This window comes from Rhagoletis zephyria, unplaced genomic scaffold (assembly GCF_001687245.7).
Source record: "Rhagoletis zephyria isolate East Lansing unplaced genomic scaffold, Rhagoletis_zephyria_1.1 Rzeph_scaffold_00082, whole genome shotgun sequence".
Classification (NCBI taxonomy): domain Eukaryota; kingdom Metazoa; phylum Arthropoda; class Insecta; order Diptera; family Tephritidae; genus Rhagoletis; species Rhagoletis zephyria.
The window spans coordinates 277,429-295,045 of record NW_016157166.1 but is presented as its reverse complement, the minus strand read 5'-3'; the positions used below and the strand labels follow the sequence as shown (position 1 = coordinate 295,045).

Sequence of the window (17,617 nt, the reverse complement as noted above, 5' to 3'; positions counted from 1 at the left end):
GTCTGTGTGTCCGTAGTCCCGAGCAGACCCTGAGGTGACTCCACCCCTCGCAGGCATTACACTTGACTGAGGTGGAGTTGTGGTGTAATCGTCTTCGGCATACACAGCAGGTGTATATTTCTGGCCCAGGGTTTGACTCGATGCCAGCCCTGAGTAGGAGAATGCGTAGTGAATGTTGCCCTATGGACGGACAACTTCTGAGATACTTCGCCGACCTAAACGGGGTTAGATCGCCGAAACAACAGCCCTTGGTCGGGTGAAACCCGAGTCATTCCGGTACGTAGAACCGGCTGTCGTGGGAATGGATTCCACGTTCATTACGGCCGCCTAGTCCAAATTCACCTGTTACGTTTATTGTTGCTTCTTTACCTACTTTGGCTTCGAAATCTCCCATTAGTATATTAATTTCGTGTTTCTTTGTTGTTTTTATTATAGCGTTTAAGTCTGAATAAAAATCTTCTATCTCGTCTTCAGTACAATCAGCGGTTGGGGAATAAACTTGTATTATATTAAGGTTAATTGGTTTTCCTTTTAATTTTATAAGCATTAATCTATCAGAGAACGGAACCACTTTAACGTTATCGTAACATTTTTTGTTCATCATTATACCTACTCCGTTTCTGTGTCTTTGTGTTTCATTTCCGGAATAATAAAGTTTTACGCCGTCTTGTTGTATTTGCCCGTTTAGCGGCCACCATGTCTCACTTATGCCAAGTATATCTATTTTTAGTCTTTTAAATTCTTTAATAGTGTTGTCTAATTTGCGAGCTTCGTATAAACTGCGTACGCTCCACGTTGCTATTTGCATTGTATTATTATGTTTAGTTGTCCGATTATTTGGTTCATGTATGTATGTAATTTTCTTGGGAAGATATTCCCTCAGTGGTTTCCCGTTGCCTTCAGAAGGTGTTTTCAGTTCACTTATCGTTAGCTGCTAATATCCTATTCTTTTCTTTTTTTCGTCGAGTTTTGTTCGATGTTTTCCCAGGCATTGTCCACAAATTTCTTCATTTTTGCACTCTGCAGCTTTGTGGTTGTAACTCTTACATTTAAAGCACATTGTAACGTCAATTGCATCAAATAATTTGCAACGTTCCCATCCTACGTTGATTTTTTCTTGCTTAAAGGCGTTCGCAAAGAACTCTTCAGTAGTCTCAACTATTGCATTATGGTATTTATTGTGCTTTCCCTTTATAACATATTGTTTTTTAATCTTCATGTCACCTTTTTCTAAGCATTTATTTTGTTTTCTTAAGCAATCGATGAGTTCGTTATCGTATCTCAAAATTCATCCCTGTTATTACGAACTTTGGTCTGTAAGTTTGCGGTATTTTAATTTCGTATTTATCACTTATATTCTTCTCCATTATTGATTTAATTTTGTCTCGCTTTACTTCATTTGCACTTTCAGTAACCATTATTCCATTTTTACCAGTTTTGATATTGGATATCTTCAGGGTTAATTTTGCTGTTCAAATCCATTTTAGTTGTTTCACTATTTTGTTTTGTTTTTGGCTTCACAATAATAGGAGTTCGCTTCGTTATTTCCGGTACTTCCTTGGTTGCTTGCTTGTTCAATTTTACCGCGTTTGCATATGACATTTGCTGTCGTATGTCGTTATTATTTTCCTTTACCATTTTCCTCATTTCGTTGCAGAATTTTACGTTCTCTTTCCCGATCGCCTCTGTTTGTTTTCTTAGCTGCTCTGCTGCCTCCCTTACCTTGGTAACCTCCACTGCTTTTTTGGAAAACTCTTCGTACTGTGCTCTTAGAGCTTCGATTCTTTCGTTGTACCGTTTTTCCATTTCCACCAGTAGTTGTTTCATTTCCATTTGGTTTGTTTTTAACGCTTCTTCAAACTCACTTTTATATTCTCTGAAGTATGTGTTGTTTTTGTGCACATTTTCTTGAATATCACGTATAACTAAATCAACATTGTGTATGTATGTAACGCACTCCACACAAATGAATTTAACTATTGGATGCGTCCCAATCACTGTTGCTTTAAAACTGTCTATGCCCGAGCATTTTGTTTCTGAGTGATAAGCTCTTCCGCACACTCCTTCGCACCGAAACAACGTCTCTCCCCGTATTGCGCCTTTGCACTTGTCGCTGTCGGGCATATCGCCTTGTTGTTGCCCGTTTGTATACACTAAGTCGCCTTCGGTCCTCTTTTCACTGGTTTGCTTATTTCACGGCAAAAACAGTTCCCGGGCTTTTGTAGTAATCACCGCAGATTTTTGTTTTAAAAATTAGTGTCACTATCATTTTTTATCTTTAAAACCCGCTTCCAAACACAACACACGACGTTGTAGGGAAACATTCACATTTGTAAAATTGCTATTTACCTTGGATTTAGCTAGCGGATTACCGCGGATTGAATTTTTAGTCAATTAATGCGTTTCCTCTATTCTTTCGCTCAAAAGGAAGTGACCGCCATCTTCCTCCTTTTCTCTTTATTCATTTTCTTTACAGGGTTGCATTACAATAATTTACTTAAACTAGTAGGAGCAGGGTTGCATTACCGACTCCGAAACTTAACTGAATGAAATTGTTTTATCCAATGTTACAACTCGGCCAAACCTGACACAAGATCGGCCTCGATCAGAATAAAATCACTCAACTAATCGCTAAGGGGTCCTGATCTGTATCCTCAACGCACACTTCCGGTTGCTGCCGCCACGTTCTCATTCGATGGGCCTCGATCACACCGTCATAGGGAAGTGTGCGTTGGGATCAGTTACAAACTTCTCAGACTTATACAAACTATGGTCGTTAACATTTCTTATTTCGAGCAATTTTTTCTTAGTGGAACTATCTGTTGCGCTAGTCAGACAAATGTTAAACTTACTGAGGAAATCACGTCCCAAAATAACTGGCAAATTTATGCTTTTGTCTTCAATAACATTTAATTCAATTTCGTTTTTTTTGTTCAAGAATTCAATTGTACATTTCATTTTATAAAGTATTTTAATTTTGCTTCCACCGATGCCTTTATAACTGGGGCCTCTATCAACCATATGTTTTTTCCCTAGTTGTTTTGGGACCAGTGATGCCTTTACAAAACTAATCGGACTGCCAGTATCGAAAAGAGAGGTTACCTTATAAGTAATTGGAACCGTAACTGTCTTAAAAGCTATACTCACAGAGTTAAAAGCGCCAATTGCACCTGGTTGGTCGTCTTCATCCTCGGCGACAGTGGCTACTTCGCGTCTCTTCAGAAGCTTTGCTGGATTTGGACATGAGCGATGGTCGTGGCCCATCTTCCAGCACCTGAAGCAGGAACCATCCGGTCTTAGTGGGAATGGGCAGTTTGGTTTTATATGCCCGTTCCGGGAGCAGTTGAAACACTTCAGCTTCGAATCGTCCGTTTGTTTCGGCGCCGTTGTCTGCCGCTGGTTAGATGGCTGCACCGCCCCGGTCACGAAATATTTGTGTTGATACCGGTTTATAAGGGTTTTTAATTCCTCTACGCTTCGTGCCGTCATCAGGATGTGGGCATGCGGGGTAGTGTTCCCGATGCCGTCTATTATGAAGTCTATCAGCTCCGTATCGGCGATATTGGCGCGCTTCGCAATGGCCTGCATGGTTAGCGTGTAGCAGTGGAGCGTCTCCTCTTTCCTCTTCCAGCGTCGCTGCGACAGCATTTTGTACACTTCTTGCCTTGTGATTCCCACGTCGAATTCGCTTGATAGCGCTGCTTTTAGCGCCTGGTAATTTAGGGCGGCCGTGGTCGATAAAAATACCTTCGCTGTGCCTGTTAGGGACCGGCGCAGGGCAAGCAAGCGAAAATTGTCGTCAGCCCCTGAGGACTCCATTATTTCCTCAAAATCTCGCAGAAAATGGCGAACGTGGTAAGCTACGTCGTCGCCATTAAATTTAGGCAGAGCGTGCTCAATATCGCCGAATTCCAGGCGACCTCGTCGTCTACTATTGGGAGGGCGCTCCAGTTCTTCTATCTGTCTGCGTAGCGTAAGTATTTCCAAGCGCTTTTTAAGGGCCGTCACTTCGGCGTTTAGTTCAGTGAGTACTGACCTTGCTATTTCAGTGGCATTCTCAGATACCAGAGCGGCAGTGTTATTGGCGATAGAGACGGCGGTATCGGCAGTGGAATAGGCAGTATCAGCGGTGGTGGTGGCGGCAGAATCAGCGGAGGCGGCGGCGGCGGTAGTGTTGGCAGCGGTGGCGGCGGCGGCGGTAGTGATGGAAGCGGTATTGACAGCGGTAGTGACGGCAGCGTTGGTGGCGGCGGTATAAGCGGTGGTGGCGGCGGTATAAGCGGTGGTGGCAGCGGTGACGGCAATGTCGGCAATGGTGCCGGCAGTGTTGGTTGAGGCAGTAAATGCGGCATCAGCGGTATCGGCAAAGGTAGTGGTGTTCCTATTATCACAAACCACGTTTAGCAGAAGTTTACGTAGCTGTTGCGTCGTGGCTGAGGGTGGGAACGCCACACCAGCTTGTTGTAAGGCCTTGGTTATATCCTCGCGTGGGTTGGCCATTTCTCGTGATTGTTTGAAATTATTGATGAAATTCGATGATCGGGGTAATAACCCAACACCTGAGCTGTAAAATTGCTATTTACCTTGGATTTAGCTAGCGGATTACCGCGGATTGAATTTTTAGTCAATTAATGCGTGTCCTCTATTCTTTCGCCCAAAAGGAAGTGACCGCCATCTTCCTCCTTTTCTCTTTATTCATTTTCTTTACAGGGTTGCATTACAATAATTTACTTAAACTAGTAGGAGCAGGGTTGCATTATCGACTCCGAAACTTAACTGAATGAAATTGTTTTATCCAATGTTACACATTCGATATTTTTCCTTTCCGTTGAGTTTCAAAATATCACAATTTATAAACTATTTCGGAGCAGTCCAAAACACGTCCGTTCGCTGTGCTTTGCTTTTGTATTATAACCAGGGAGGCCGCTTGGATCTAAATAGATCCAATTGGATACATTTTTAGACGAATTTTTGCGGGGTACTTATTTTTTCCGGTCAGTATAACTGTGGATACTTTTTTAAATAGGCCAAAATTTTATATTTCCTATAAAGTTTTTTTCGTTCAAAAATCGATTTTCATTAAAGATGGTAGAAAGCATTACGTTTTCTGAACGTATAAAGAATCGCTACTTAAGCGTGAAATTAAAGCATTTTATTTTTTGTGAACGAAGCAATGAACATATGAAGAGATCTCACCAAAATAGGTATACGCGCAATTGCTTTAATTAGCTTAAAGGGTGCTTTCTTAATATACATATCGTCGTTTAAAGTACAAAACCGCGTATCAACAAAAAGCAAAACCGCGTATGTGACGTTGCGTAAATTATTTTCTAGAGTAAAAACACTTATATTTCAAAATGGTTCTCTTTTTTATAAAGCAATCGCATTTCTGGCTAGTATATTTCAGGACGAATGGATAAGGATTGAGCCAAGAGCTTGTGTGAGCAAATCCAATTTTTGGCAGCAAATGTCAGTTACGCGGTTTTGCAGAATGACGATACGCGGTTTTGTACTTTAAACGACGATATATATAAAGTAAATTATACTCTTTCTGTAGTAATCTCTTTCATATCACATATTTTCATTTGTTAATTTAAAAAGAAAGAAGATTTCAATGTAGTTTAAAAAACTAACTTTGATTTATTTAAGGAGACTTTTATGAATTTTACTAAAAAGACTTTAAATACACTAAAAAAATTTTGTTTATTTGCGCATATTAAGAGAGGTAACCAGTTTCCTCTTTTAATGTGTGCAAATTCGCACGCCGTGTAATAAAATGAATCATTGCCTGTTTACTCTTACATACCAAATTTGTCGCAAGAGCAAAATGACACATAACATGTTTAAAATAAAGTAATGTTTATTATTAGTAGGAAATGAGTAGTCCACTTGCAAACAGCGTTATGTGATTTTATAATAGAAAGCCATAAATTTGAAAAAGCGACTACGACAACAATTAACATTTAAATTGAATCCTTTTTATTATTACCTGAAAATTTGGATAAATAGGAGCCTTATAAAATTATAACATAACANGTGGACATGAAACTACTTTAAATACTGGTACGTAATCCGCCAAAAACTAAGAATCGAAAAAATTTACATAGCGCACTTTGCAAGTAGACTACTCAAATGTATTTGTAGTTTGAAAATTTTTGCAATTTTAAACATTCTATATATGTGTATTTATGTGTATATTTTAAAGATCTCAAGTTCAAAATCAAATACTGAACATCTTATACGTATATTTATACAGATTCTTGTTGAAAAATAGATACTTTTCAGTAGTAGTTTTGCATGCTCTTTTTAGAGTGTACTTGCTATTTATTATATTTACTTTGCAAAATACTTATGCACAAAAAATGTACTTTATAAATTAAAATTACAAATGTTTCATTTTATGCACATGTATTCCAAGTCCTTAAGACGGGTTAAATTATGTCTTTTTTATGAAAATGTTTGGTTTTCTTACAAATTATGAGATGTATATGTAAAAAAAGAAAATTGGATACATTTGGATACATTTTTGGCTTGGCAACACTGATTACAACCCTCACTGAATAGAATTCTGCTTCCTGTGTTGCCGAAGAAGAGGGGCTGAACACCTTTTGCAGAGATATTAATTGGATATTTTTTGTTTGACAGCTCAGCTCGGAAATTTGCAAAAAATACCATATTTCCAACCGACATTATTAATAAAGGTAGTAGTGCACTTTACGGGAACCAGGATTAGATTAAGATTTTTAATTAATTTAAGAGTTATTCGCAAATAACACTTGCACTTTGCACTTTTCGCACCAAGTTTTTATGAATTTGACGCAAATAAATGGAGTAAATGAAAGTTGTTCTCTGCAAAAGGTGTTCAGTCCCCCTTCTTTGGCAACACAGAAAGGAGAATTCTACTGCCTGAGGGTTATAATCCCTAAGTGCTGCCGAAGGCCGCCTACGCAAAAAGGAGTTGGACGCCTGGTTCCGCTAAAGTTCACTTTTACTTTAATAAATTAGTGCACAGATATAGTAAATTTCAAGGCTTGTAGATAAGCTGTCGGGTCCAGAGGTTGTGCGATGAACCTCTATTTGGGTGGCCACGTCTGTGGCTCCCACCTAGAATCTGTTTGCAGAGCATTGTGTTATGCTCCTTAACGGCGAGTATATGGGTCTCGTCGTGCAGGTGATGTTGCGGCGACATCGGAAAGCATCCTGCCGTTGTCCTGAGTGCCGTGTTTTGGCAGGTCTGCGGTAACTACACAGGCGCTATATGGTTCAGAACTGGCCGGCCAACTGTCTTTTACGTTGCCAGCAACGTTTATTTATCTTTCCCCCAGGTGCTGCCGGCTAGCCTAGCGACTTGAGGAACTTGTTGCGGCTTTGCACTTTGTTGACAATTGCGGTTGTATGCGCCGCGAAGGAGAGCAGACTGTCGAAGGTTACACCGAGTATATTCGGGTTGTTCACCGTCGAAATTGGTTGGTATCGACGTGAAATCCCAGTTGTAGTGTGAGCTCCTTCGTCCAGGTGGTAAAGAGTGTTACTGAGAATTTTGTAGGGGAGAGGGTTATTGAACTCAGTCGTCACGCTTCGTCGGGTTGGACAATGACCACGGTTGCACAAAGCTTACTCACACCAGATGCGTATATGCAGGTCTTCAGATGCTCTTCCCACTTCGTCCGCGTATGTACGTTCACAAGTTGCCGAATTTCCGAGTTAAGATCCCTGATACGGGGATTTCCGGGATCGGCCTGACGAAGGTTGTCACGCTCATCGGCTAGGACAGCCGCTTCAGCAGGGAAATGCGGACGGGGATCTGAAATACAGCCTGCTGGAACTAAGCGGGCTGCAGCAGCAGTGAAAACCCTGTGGAATTTACGCTCACGTACGTGAACGCCGGTTGGTGTGGGTAGTGCAGTGAAGGTTTTTTTAGTAACATTCGCGAAGCCTTTCCAGTCGGCTTTTGAAAACTTGACATAGGTCCGGTGTTCCGCGGAAGCAATGTCGGCTGGTTTATTAATCGAGATGACTATTCGCAGATAGATAGATAGTTAGTTGGTTGGGTATGGCACTGCGACCAGTAGGTCTATTGTGTCCCTAGCTGATCACAACACCTCAACCAGACCCAGAGTGTCTATAAATTTCGTAATACACCCCGGGGACTGTGAGAGTATGTTTTCCTGTCTTGGCCAGACGTGCCCTATGCTCCTATACCTCCTGCGTGCAACGGCCTCACACTCCATAAGAAGGTGTAGAGGAGTCTCTTTGGCCGCATGGCAAAACGACACAGGTCGCTGGACCAGATACCTAGTTTATACAGGTGCCCTCTGAGCCTACAGTGTCCCGTCAGAAAACCTGTAATAATTCTTATAATATATATAATATATATACTATAGCTACTTTAAAGGTTAACGGGAAGAAACAGGAGGTGGTCTTGGCTGCAGCCTACTTTCTGGGGGACAACGCCAACGTGCCGCCTCATGAGGTACAACAGCTGTTGAAATTTTGCCGCAGGAAACGACTTCCGGCGATTCTCGGCTGCGATGCGAACGCCCACAATATAGAGTGGGGCAGCTCGGACACAAACCGTAGGGGTGAGTGCCTATTAGAATACATTATTAGTGAAGACATGTGCATCCGCAATGTCGGTAATGAACCAACGTTCATAACTAGGGTCAGAGAGGAGGTACTTGACATCACTCTCAGCAACAGACTGGCCAGTCCTCTGATCGGTTAGTGGCGGGTCTCATCTGAGCCCGCACTGTCGGATCACAGGATTATCCGATTTGCACTGGGAGCTGAGGTTCTGACAGGTCACCCAAAGAGAAACCCCAGGAAAACAGACGGGGGTAAATATGAAGAGGTACTTAGGTTGAACTTAACCAGGGTAGAGGCACAACATGGAAAGGTGGATTGTGTGGAGTTAGAGGGCAGGGTCAACAAGCTGCACGGCAATATTTTGGATGCCTTTAGCTCCAGCTGTCCCGTGTCAATGCTAAAGGGGAAAGCTAAGTCTCCCTGGTGGTCACGGAAACTCTCAGTTCTTAGGAAAGAGGTGCCGAGACTTTTCAACAGGGCGAATCGCGCCTGGAATTGGAAGGAGTACTCAGTCAGTCTGATAAAATACTATAAGAAAGGCCAAGCGTAGCAGCTTCAGGACCTTTTGTAAGAACATCGCATCTACTCCTGCAGCTGCTAGGCTACATAAAGCCTTAGCGATAGACAACACAGGGACTAGGCTGGCTATTAGGCTACCTAACCTACTTTTTCAGGTACTGAACATGAAAGGGCACTCGCCCTGCTGTCGGCTCACTTTCTGGACGCCATTCCCACCACCAGGGACGCGATATTCCGTACGTTCAGGCCATCCCCTCCGGACTGGAAGTGTTGCTGAGGCAGGGCGGGGAGCTCCTACTTCCACATCTTGTGGATATTATGATGGACAGCCTAGCACTCTCTCACATTCCGAAGGTAGGTAAGAGAAATTACTATCTTGCCAAGTCATTCAGGCCGATAAGTCTCACATCCTTTATGCTAAAGGCTATGGAGAAACTTATTGACCTCGAAATCAGGTTTAACACTCTGAAACAAACCCCTCTGCATTCCAACCAGCACGCGTACAGGGTGAGGAGATCAACGGATACTGCGATGTATCTCCTCTCCTGTGGAGCTTAGTTGTGGACGAACTCCTGCAGATACTTACTAACGAGGGCGTCCGCTGCCAAGGGTACGCGATTATCGCTAGAGGGAAGTTCGCAAGTACTCTCTGTGACATCGTCCAAAGAGGTCTTAACCTTGCAAAAAGGTGGTGTGCAGACGTAGGTTTAAATATCAACCCTTCTAAGACAGCTATAGTCCCCTTCACCAAGAAACGAAAGCTCCAGGGGATGAGGAACTTGACCTTGGACGCGGCCATAATCAATGCCGCCACAGAGGTTAAGTATCTGGGGCTTACCCTGGACTCCAAGCTTCTGTGGGGGGCCCATGTTGATGCGGTCACCTCTAAGGCCACGAGAGCGATGATGGTGTGCAAACGTCTAGCGGGTAAATTCTCCGAGGATTCTCAGATGGATGTACACCATGATAGTGAGACCTATAGTGACTTATGGTGCGGTGGCTTGGTATTCCAGGACTACTATGGGAATGGCGAGGCGCAGACCCTCTCTAAGATTCAACGTCTGGCATGTGTATGCATTACGGGAGCAATATAATATATATTATATATATTATAAGAATTATTACAGGTTTTCTGACGGGACACTGTAGGCTCAGAGGGCACCTGTATAAATTAGGTATCTGGTCCAGCGACCTGTGTCGTTTTGCCATGCGGCCAAAGAGACTCCTCTACACCTTCTTATGGAGTGTGAGGCCGCTGCGCGCAGGAGGTATAGGAGCATAGGGCACGTCTGGCCAAGACAGGAAAACATACTCTCACAGTCCCCGGGGTCTATTACGAAATTTATAGACACTCTGGGTCTGGTTGAGGTGTTGTGATCAGCTAGGGACACAATAGACCTACTGGTCGCAGTGTCATACCCAACCAACTAACTATCTATCTATCTGCGAATAGTCATCTCGATTAATAAACCTGACGAGTGTCGACCACTCAGGTAATTCGCCGACCACCGCTTGAGTCCCTGTGGGAGTGAGGAGGCCTCTATAACTTTTAGTAGCGTTGAATGACTGACAGTGTCGAACGCCTTGGACAGGTCCAACGCTACTAGAATAGTTCTCTCACAGAGGCGGTTTCGGTTAAGGCCACGAGTTATCTGAGTGTTTATGGCGTTAAGTGTTGTTGTTGTGTTATGCACTTTACAGAAACCATGCTGATGCTTCGCTGGGGTCAGGTGGTGGTTCGTAAAATGCGGGAGTAGCCTCGCTACCGGGGAAAGGAGGGTTATCGGGCGATAAGACTTCTTTGTTGGCTGGTTTCCCCGGTTTGAGCAGTGGGACCACTCTCCCCATTTTCCAGATGTTTGGAATGACGAGAGCGGCCGTAGACAGGTTGAGGACCTCCGTTAGGTACGCTACTCCCGCAGGACCCAAATTTTTCAGCATCAACATGCATATTCTGTCGGGTACAATGGCTTTGGAGGCTTTCGCCTTCCCGATGGCTACCCTTACCTCACCGCTGGTGAAAACAAGAGGCGCATTGGGTTTTTGCATTTTGTGCAGCCTTCTGGTCACTCGACGTTTGGCTTTATCCACCGGAAAATGCAGAATGAACTGCCGGCTAAAATAGCTCTCGCATCGCTCCGGGTCCGACGAAGCGTTGGCACCATAATCTATTTCGACTCTGTCGTCACGCTTCGTCGGGTTGGGCAACGACCTCACGGTTGACTAAAGCTTGCTCACACCAGAGGCGAAGTTACAGGTCTTCAAATGCTCTTCCCATTTCTTCCGCTTATGTACGTTCACAAGTTGCCGAATCTCCGAATTGAGATCCCTGATACGGGGATTTCCGGGATCGGCCTGACGAAGGTTGTCGCGCTCATCAGCTAGAACAGCCGCTTCGGCAGGAAAATTCGGACGTGGATCCTTAATACATCCTGCTGGGATGAAGCGAGCTGCAGCAGCAGTGACAACCCTGCGGAACTTACGTTCACCTACGTGAACATGGGTTGGTATGGGCAGTGCAGTGAAGGCGCCTTCAGTAACATCCGCGAAGCCTTTCCAGTCAGCTTTAGAAAAGTTGACATAGGTCCGGTGATCCACGGAAGCAAAGTCGGCAGCTTTATCAATCGAGATGACTATGGGCAGATGGTCTGATGCTATGGTCAGCATAGGTCGCCATGATACGCTGTTTATCAGACCAGACCAATTGTTAGATCTGGCAAGCTGCAGCAGCTGCCCATAATCCTGGTGGGTGCGTCGTCNCGCTACTCCCGCAGGACCCAAATTTTTCAGCATCAACATGCATATTCTGTCGGGTACAATGGCTTTGGAGGCTTTCGCCTTCCCGATGGCTACCCTTACCTCACCGCTGGTGAAAACAAGAGGCGCATTGGGTTTTTGCATTTTGTGCAGCCTTCTGGTCACTCGACGTTTGGCTTTATCCACCGGAAAATGCAGAATGAACTGCCGGCTAAAATAGCTCTCGCATCGCTCCGGGTCCGACGAAGCGTTGGCACCATAATCTATTTCGACTCTGTCGTCACGCTTCGTCGGGTTGGGCAACGACCTCACGGTTGACTAAAGCTTGCTCACACCAGAGGCGAAGTTACAGGTCTTCAAATGCTCTTCCCATTTCTTCCGCTTATGTACGTTCACAAGTTGCCGAATCTCCGAATTGAGATCCCTGATACGGGGATTTCCGTGGTCGGCCTGACGAAGGTTGTCGCGCTCATCGGCTAGAACAGCCGCTTCAGCAGGAAAGTTCCGATGTGGATCCTTAATACATCCTGCTGGGATGAAGCGAGCTGCAGCAGCAGTGACAACCCTGCGGAACTTACGTTCACCTACGTGAACATGGGTTGGTATGGGCAGTGCAGTGAAGGCGCCTTCAGTAACATCCGCGAAGCCTTTCCAGTCAGCTTTAGAAAAGTTGACATAGGTCCGGTGATCCACGGAAGCAAAGTCGGCAGCTTTATCAATCGAGATGACTATGGGCAGATGGTCTGATGCTATGGTCAGCATAGGTCGCCATGATACGCTGTTTATCAGACCAGACCAATTGTTAGATCTGGCAAGCTGCAGCAGCTGCCCATAATCCTGGTGGGTGCGTCGTCATTCATTGTGCAGAATGTCGAATCGTCTATCTGCTCAGCCAGATGTATTCCCCTACGATCATTTGACAGGCTTGAGTGCCAAAGATCGTGGTGTGCGTTAAAGTCACCAACTACGATACCGTTTTCACCTCTGAGTAGCGCACCTATTTCAGAGTGAGGTCGTCAAGGGCTCCCGGTTGACCGGATGGCGGTAGTGGAGGCAGTCTACACCTGCGGCTTCTCTTATTGCTGTCTTGCAACTGCCACCCTGACTCGTGTGAAGAGGTCGGACTAGGAGACCTGCGCTGCAGGAGCGATGCCTGTTCTTCGAGCGATGCCGACCCTTGGATCGGCCTCGGCTCCCAGAGCGGTCATGGCTCCCGAAGTGGTCACGACTCCTGGAGCGACGCCCAATGTCATCTCGGTTCCTGCTTGCGGAGCGGTGCCTAGTTTCTGGGATCAGAGCCTCTGTTCCCTTAGTGCCTTCTGAACGAAGCTGTGCCCCATCCACGTCGTCACTGCAAGTGCTTGGCATCTCATCTTCTCTGGCGTGTTCGATAAAGAGGGCAGCCTCCTCCTCGGTTAGACTCTCAAGGAAGCTTCCCCTACGCCTGGTGCCTTTCCTTTACCTTCGCCTAGCAAAGTACTGCCGAGCTTGGCCGTCGGTGCCTTTTGTGCCACTGACATTGCAGTCTTCGTAGCTGCTAGTGTATTTGTAGCTTTTACTGTTGTTGTAGCTCTTGCTGATGCTGTAGCTGTGGTGGTTCCTGTTTTTGCGATTGGTTTCGCACTTGTTTTGTTTGTTTTTGTGTTTTTTGTTTTTTAGTTGTGATCATCTTGTCCGTACGACTGCCTGCTGGACGAGGCAAGCTCAACAGTCAAAATATTAAAAGGGGATCTCATCTGATCCGCCGGGCCAGCGCCCCATGTCGCGGTGAGGCCACCGTTACTCCTTGCTGCGGCCCGGTGTCGAAGAGGCGCCGTTATAATACAGCCGGTTTATTCCCTCCTTGCTGCATACCGTCCAATAGGCACGGTGTCGCGTAATACCCTGGATTAGGAGGTGGCAGTTCTTGGTCACCGTTTGCCGGCTGCCCCAATCTGGAGACAAGGTAGCGCAAAAGCGACGAGCGCGTCCACGATGCCCCAGACCAGAGAGGGGCTGATCGGCAATACAGCTAAGCCCCCGCACCAACGACAAGGTGCTTGCCCTAGCGAGGGACTATGGGCAGATGGTCTGATGCCAACGTCAGCATCGGTCGCTATGATATGCTGTTTATCGACCCCTCGAAACCTTACACAGACTCCTGGGGAACCATTGGAAAGTGGTCTAAAATTAGCATTTGACACCAGAAATATAAATTTGGGAAACAGTATTTTTCTGCAGACTACCTTTCCGTGTTGCCGGCCTTTGGCCGCGCTTAGGAAAAATAATCCTCATCAGTCCAATTCCTGCTACGCTGACCACAGTAATTTTGCGTAGCACTTTCTGCTTGGCAGCCTTTGGCCGCGCTTAGGGATTATAACCCTTACCACGCAAAATTCGTCTTTCTGTGTTGCCTGAGAAGAGGGACTGCGTTATCTACACTATTTTTGCGTAGAACTCAATCCGAAATTCACAAAAAAGTGTATACTTCAGAACGAATCTATTTATAAATTAGTGACCAAAAAAAAAAAAATAACTGCAAGCTTGTGTAAATTTTTTTTAGATCGAGTCACCCATTCGAACACAATAGCCAGAAATCATTGGTAAAACAATAAACCGTACCCCAAATTTCAATTAAATTAGCAATTCAGTTTGAAAAAAAAACTTGCGGGGAAACTTTCCTATAAGGGTGGTGGTTAAAGGGACAGTGGCCGTAAGAGAAAGGCGTGGCACCTCTCACCACCTTTTTTGAAAATATTTGTTTGTTCTTTAAATCAGTAGTCAAATCATGCTAGTGAGGATCCGGAATAGTAATGCAATTAAGTCTTCTGTAATATCCACGAGGTCTCCCATCATTTGGTTCTTTTTAAGGAACTGGAATGTGAGAGTGTGAAGGTCTACATATATCTGCTTTAACTAAATTATTATATTTTTATTATTAACTAAAAATTCAAATTCTGTTTTTGCAATTTAAAATTTAATTGGATCAAGACGACGATTTATAGAAATGTAGCACTCCTTTTGTTTCCATTCTGTGAACCGTTTGGTGTTGCACTAGTTTAGTGTAATCTGGTTCACAAGTAATTGAAGGAAAATTATTTAAAAGTTTAGAAAATTTATTTTCGGAAATTGGTATCCTTATTGAAAATATATCGCAAAAACCAGGTGATCCAGAAACCTTGTTGTTGTTGTAGCGGCTACAACAACCCCGCCCAGATCGGCTGATATCTCAGTCGTTGTCGTCGAGTTCCACTAACGGCAGCCCCAAGAAGCGTGCAGCCTCTATGGGGTCAGTCCATAGGGTGTGGCTCCCAATAAGAAACTGCTTGCAGAGCATCGTGTTGTGCTCCCTAATTGGGAGCATATTTGCCTCATCGTAGAGGTGGTGTTCTGGTGTCATCAGGAGGCATCCTGTCGCTGTCCTGAGTGCTGTATTTTGTACCGTCTGTAGCTTCGTCCACTGCGTCCTACTAGTCCCCGGCGACCACACTGGTGCTGCGTAGTGTACAACCGGCCGGCCTATAGCCTTGTATGTTGCCAGCAACGTTTCTTTGCCTTTGCCCCAAGTACTGCCGGCTAGCGACTTGAGGACCTTGTTGCGGCTCTGTACTTTATTGACAATAGCGGTTGTGTGCGCGGAGAAGGAGAGCAGGCTGTCGAATGTTACTCCGAGTATTTTAGGATTATTCACCGTCGGAACTGGTGTATCATCGACGTGAATTCCTAGCGGTAGCCTGACCTCCTTCGTCCAGGTTGTGAACAGGGTCGCAGCGGATTTCGTAGGGGAGAGGGCTAGACACTTTGCAGTGAAGAAGCGAGAAAGGTCAGAGAGATATCCGTTTACTTTCGAACACAAGTCATCAATTCCATTCCCAGTCGCCATGACCGAGCAATCGTCGGCGTAAGAGACAATCGCGACTCCTGGTGGTTGTGGGAGTTTTGAAATGTAAAAGTTAAACAGTAGTGGGGAAAGGACACCACCCTGTGGAACCCCCTGTTTTATTTTTCTAAGTTTGCTCGATTTGTCTCTAAACATTACCGCCGAGTGTCGAACACTCAGATAATTTGCCGACCACCGTTTGAGCCTCTGTGGAAGAGAGGATGCCTCTATATCTTTTAGTGGCGTGGAATGGCTGACAGTCTCAAAAGCCTTTGACAGGTCCAACGCACGTCCATAAACCTAGCTGACCTAAGTCGCCAAAAATCAATAAAAATTAGCTAGGAATTAGGTGTCTTTTAGGTGTTAATTAGGGCCTCCAAAATTAATTTAGGTGTTCCTTTGGTTTCCGAGAAATTCGCAAAAATGTGTGGGTCAGCTAGGTTTACGTAAACCTAGCTGACCCATCGTTAAATTTAGGTTTTAAATTTTCCAGATATATGCTGGAATTAGGTGTCTTTTAGGTGTTCTTCAACGCCACTAAAACTAATTTAGTAGCTCCATTGGTTTCCGAGAAATTCGCAAAAATGTATTTTTCAGTTAGCTCAGCGCTGTTAAGCTAGCTGAACAATCTTAATTTTTTTTTTTAATTTTCGAGATACATATATGCAGGAATTAGGTGTCTTTTAGGTGTTCTTCAACGCCACCGAAACTAATTTAGTAGCTCCATTGGTTTCCGAGAAATTCGCAAAAATGTGTGGGTCAGCTAGGTTTACGTAGCTTCCGGAGTGGAGCTGATGCCTTCACAGAATCTCCTGAAACTATTTCTCTTGGCTTCGCGAATCTCTTTGTTGTAGGTGGTTAGGGCTGACGAGTAGTCGTCTCAGTTCCCAGTCCGTTTTGCCCGGTTAAAGAGTTTCCTGACCTCTTTCCGGCGGCCTGAGAGTTTGGAGTTCCACCATGGGTTACGTTTTTGACCCCTTGGTTCTGCTAGTCGGCAGCTCGATACATAAGCATTGCTTATTGCCTCGTTTAGGCTGCCAACCTTTGCCTCCAGTTCCACCCATCGTTTCGCCCTGTTCTCTAACTTTATGGTACTTAGATTGGTTTCTAAAAAGTTATGATAACTAGCCCAGTCAGTCTTCCTAGGATTCCTGCTGGGTGTACCTCTGTTCATAGTGGCCTCAAGGGAGAACTGTATGATTCTGTGATCCGACATCGAGGGCTCCGAAGAGACTCTCCAGTCCGAGATCAAATCATCAGCCCAGCTGTTCCCGAGAGTAATATCTAGAACTTCCTCTCTTACCCTAGTTACAAACGTAGGCTTGCTACCCACATTAAAGATGCTAAGGTCTTTACTTAGTAAAAATTCTAGTAATCTCTCACCTCTAATGTTGGTGTCAGTGCTGCCCCACTGCACACTGTGCGCGTTGGCATCGCACCCAATGACCAATGGAAGGCATCTTTTTTGGCTGTACTCTACCAGTCTTTTAATTTCCTCCGGTGATATGGCGGAATCGCCTGCATAGTAGGCCGATGCGACTATTACCGCTCTTGATCTCCCGCACAGATCCGTCATTATCTGGATTGCCACCAGGTCTCTAGTCATAAACTCTGAAATGCAGAAATAGTTAATTTCCTAAAGACACCTAATTCCTAGCTAATTTTTATTGATTTTTGGCGACTTGGGTCAGCTAGGTTTATGGACGTGTCCAACGCTACTAGAATCGTTCTCTCACAGGGACGTTTACAGTTAAGGCCATGAGTTATCTGAATGTTTATGGCGTTAAGTGCTGTTGTTGTACTGTGCACTTTACGGAAGCCATGCTGATGCTTCGCTGGGGTCAAGTGGTTTGTGAAGTACGGGAGTAGCAAGGCCTCGAGTGTCTTCGCTACCGG

At 44.8% G+C, this 17,617-nt stretch overlaps 2 protein-coding genes across 6 annotated transcripts in view; one reads left to right on the top strand and one right to left on the bottom strand.

Moving 5' to 3' along the window:
- The window catches only part of LOC108373527 (polycomb protein PHO-like), a 189,550-nt gene that overhangs the window by 13,649 nt on the left and 158,284 nt on the right, over positions 1-17,617 (top strand). The window lies entirely within an intron of this gene.
- LOC108373557 (uncharacterized) lies at positions 253-4,973 on the bottom strand. Its single transcript, XM_017629474.1, has 2 exons — positions 3,148-4,973; positions 253-3,076 (listed from the first exon to the last, which is right to left on the bottom strand). Exons 1-2 carry the CDS (start codon positions 4,498-4,500, stop codon positions 3,068-3,070), a joined length of 1,362 nt encoding a protein of 453 aa, XP_017484963.1. The 5' UTR covers positions 4,501-4,973; the 3' UTR covers positions 253-3,067.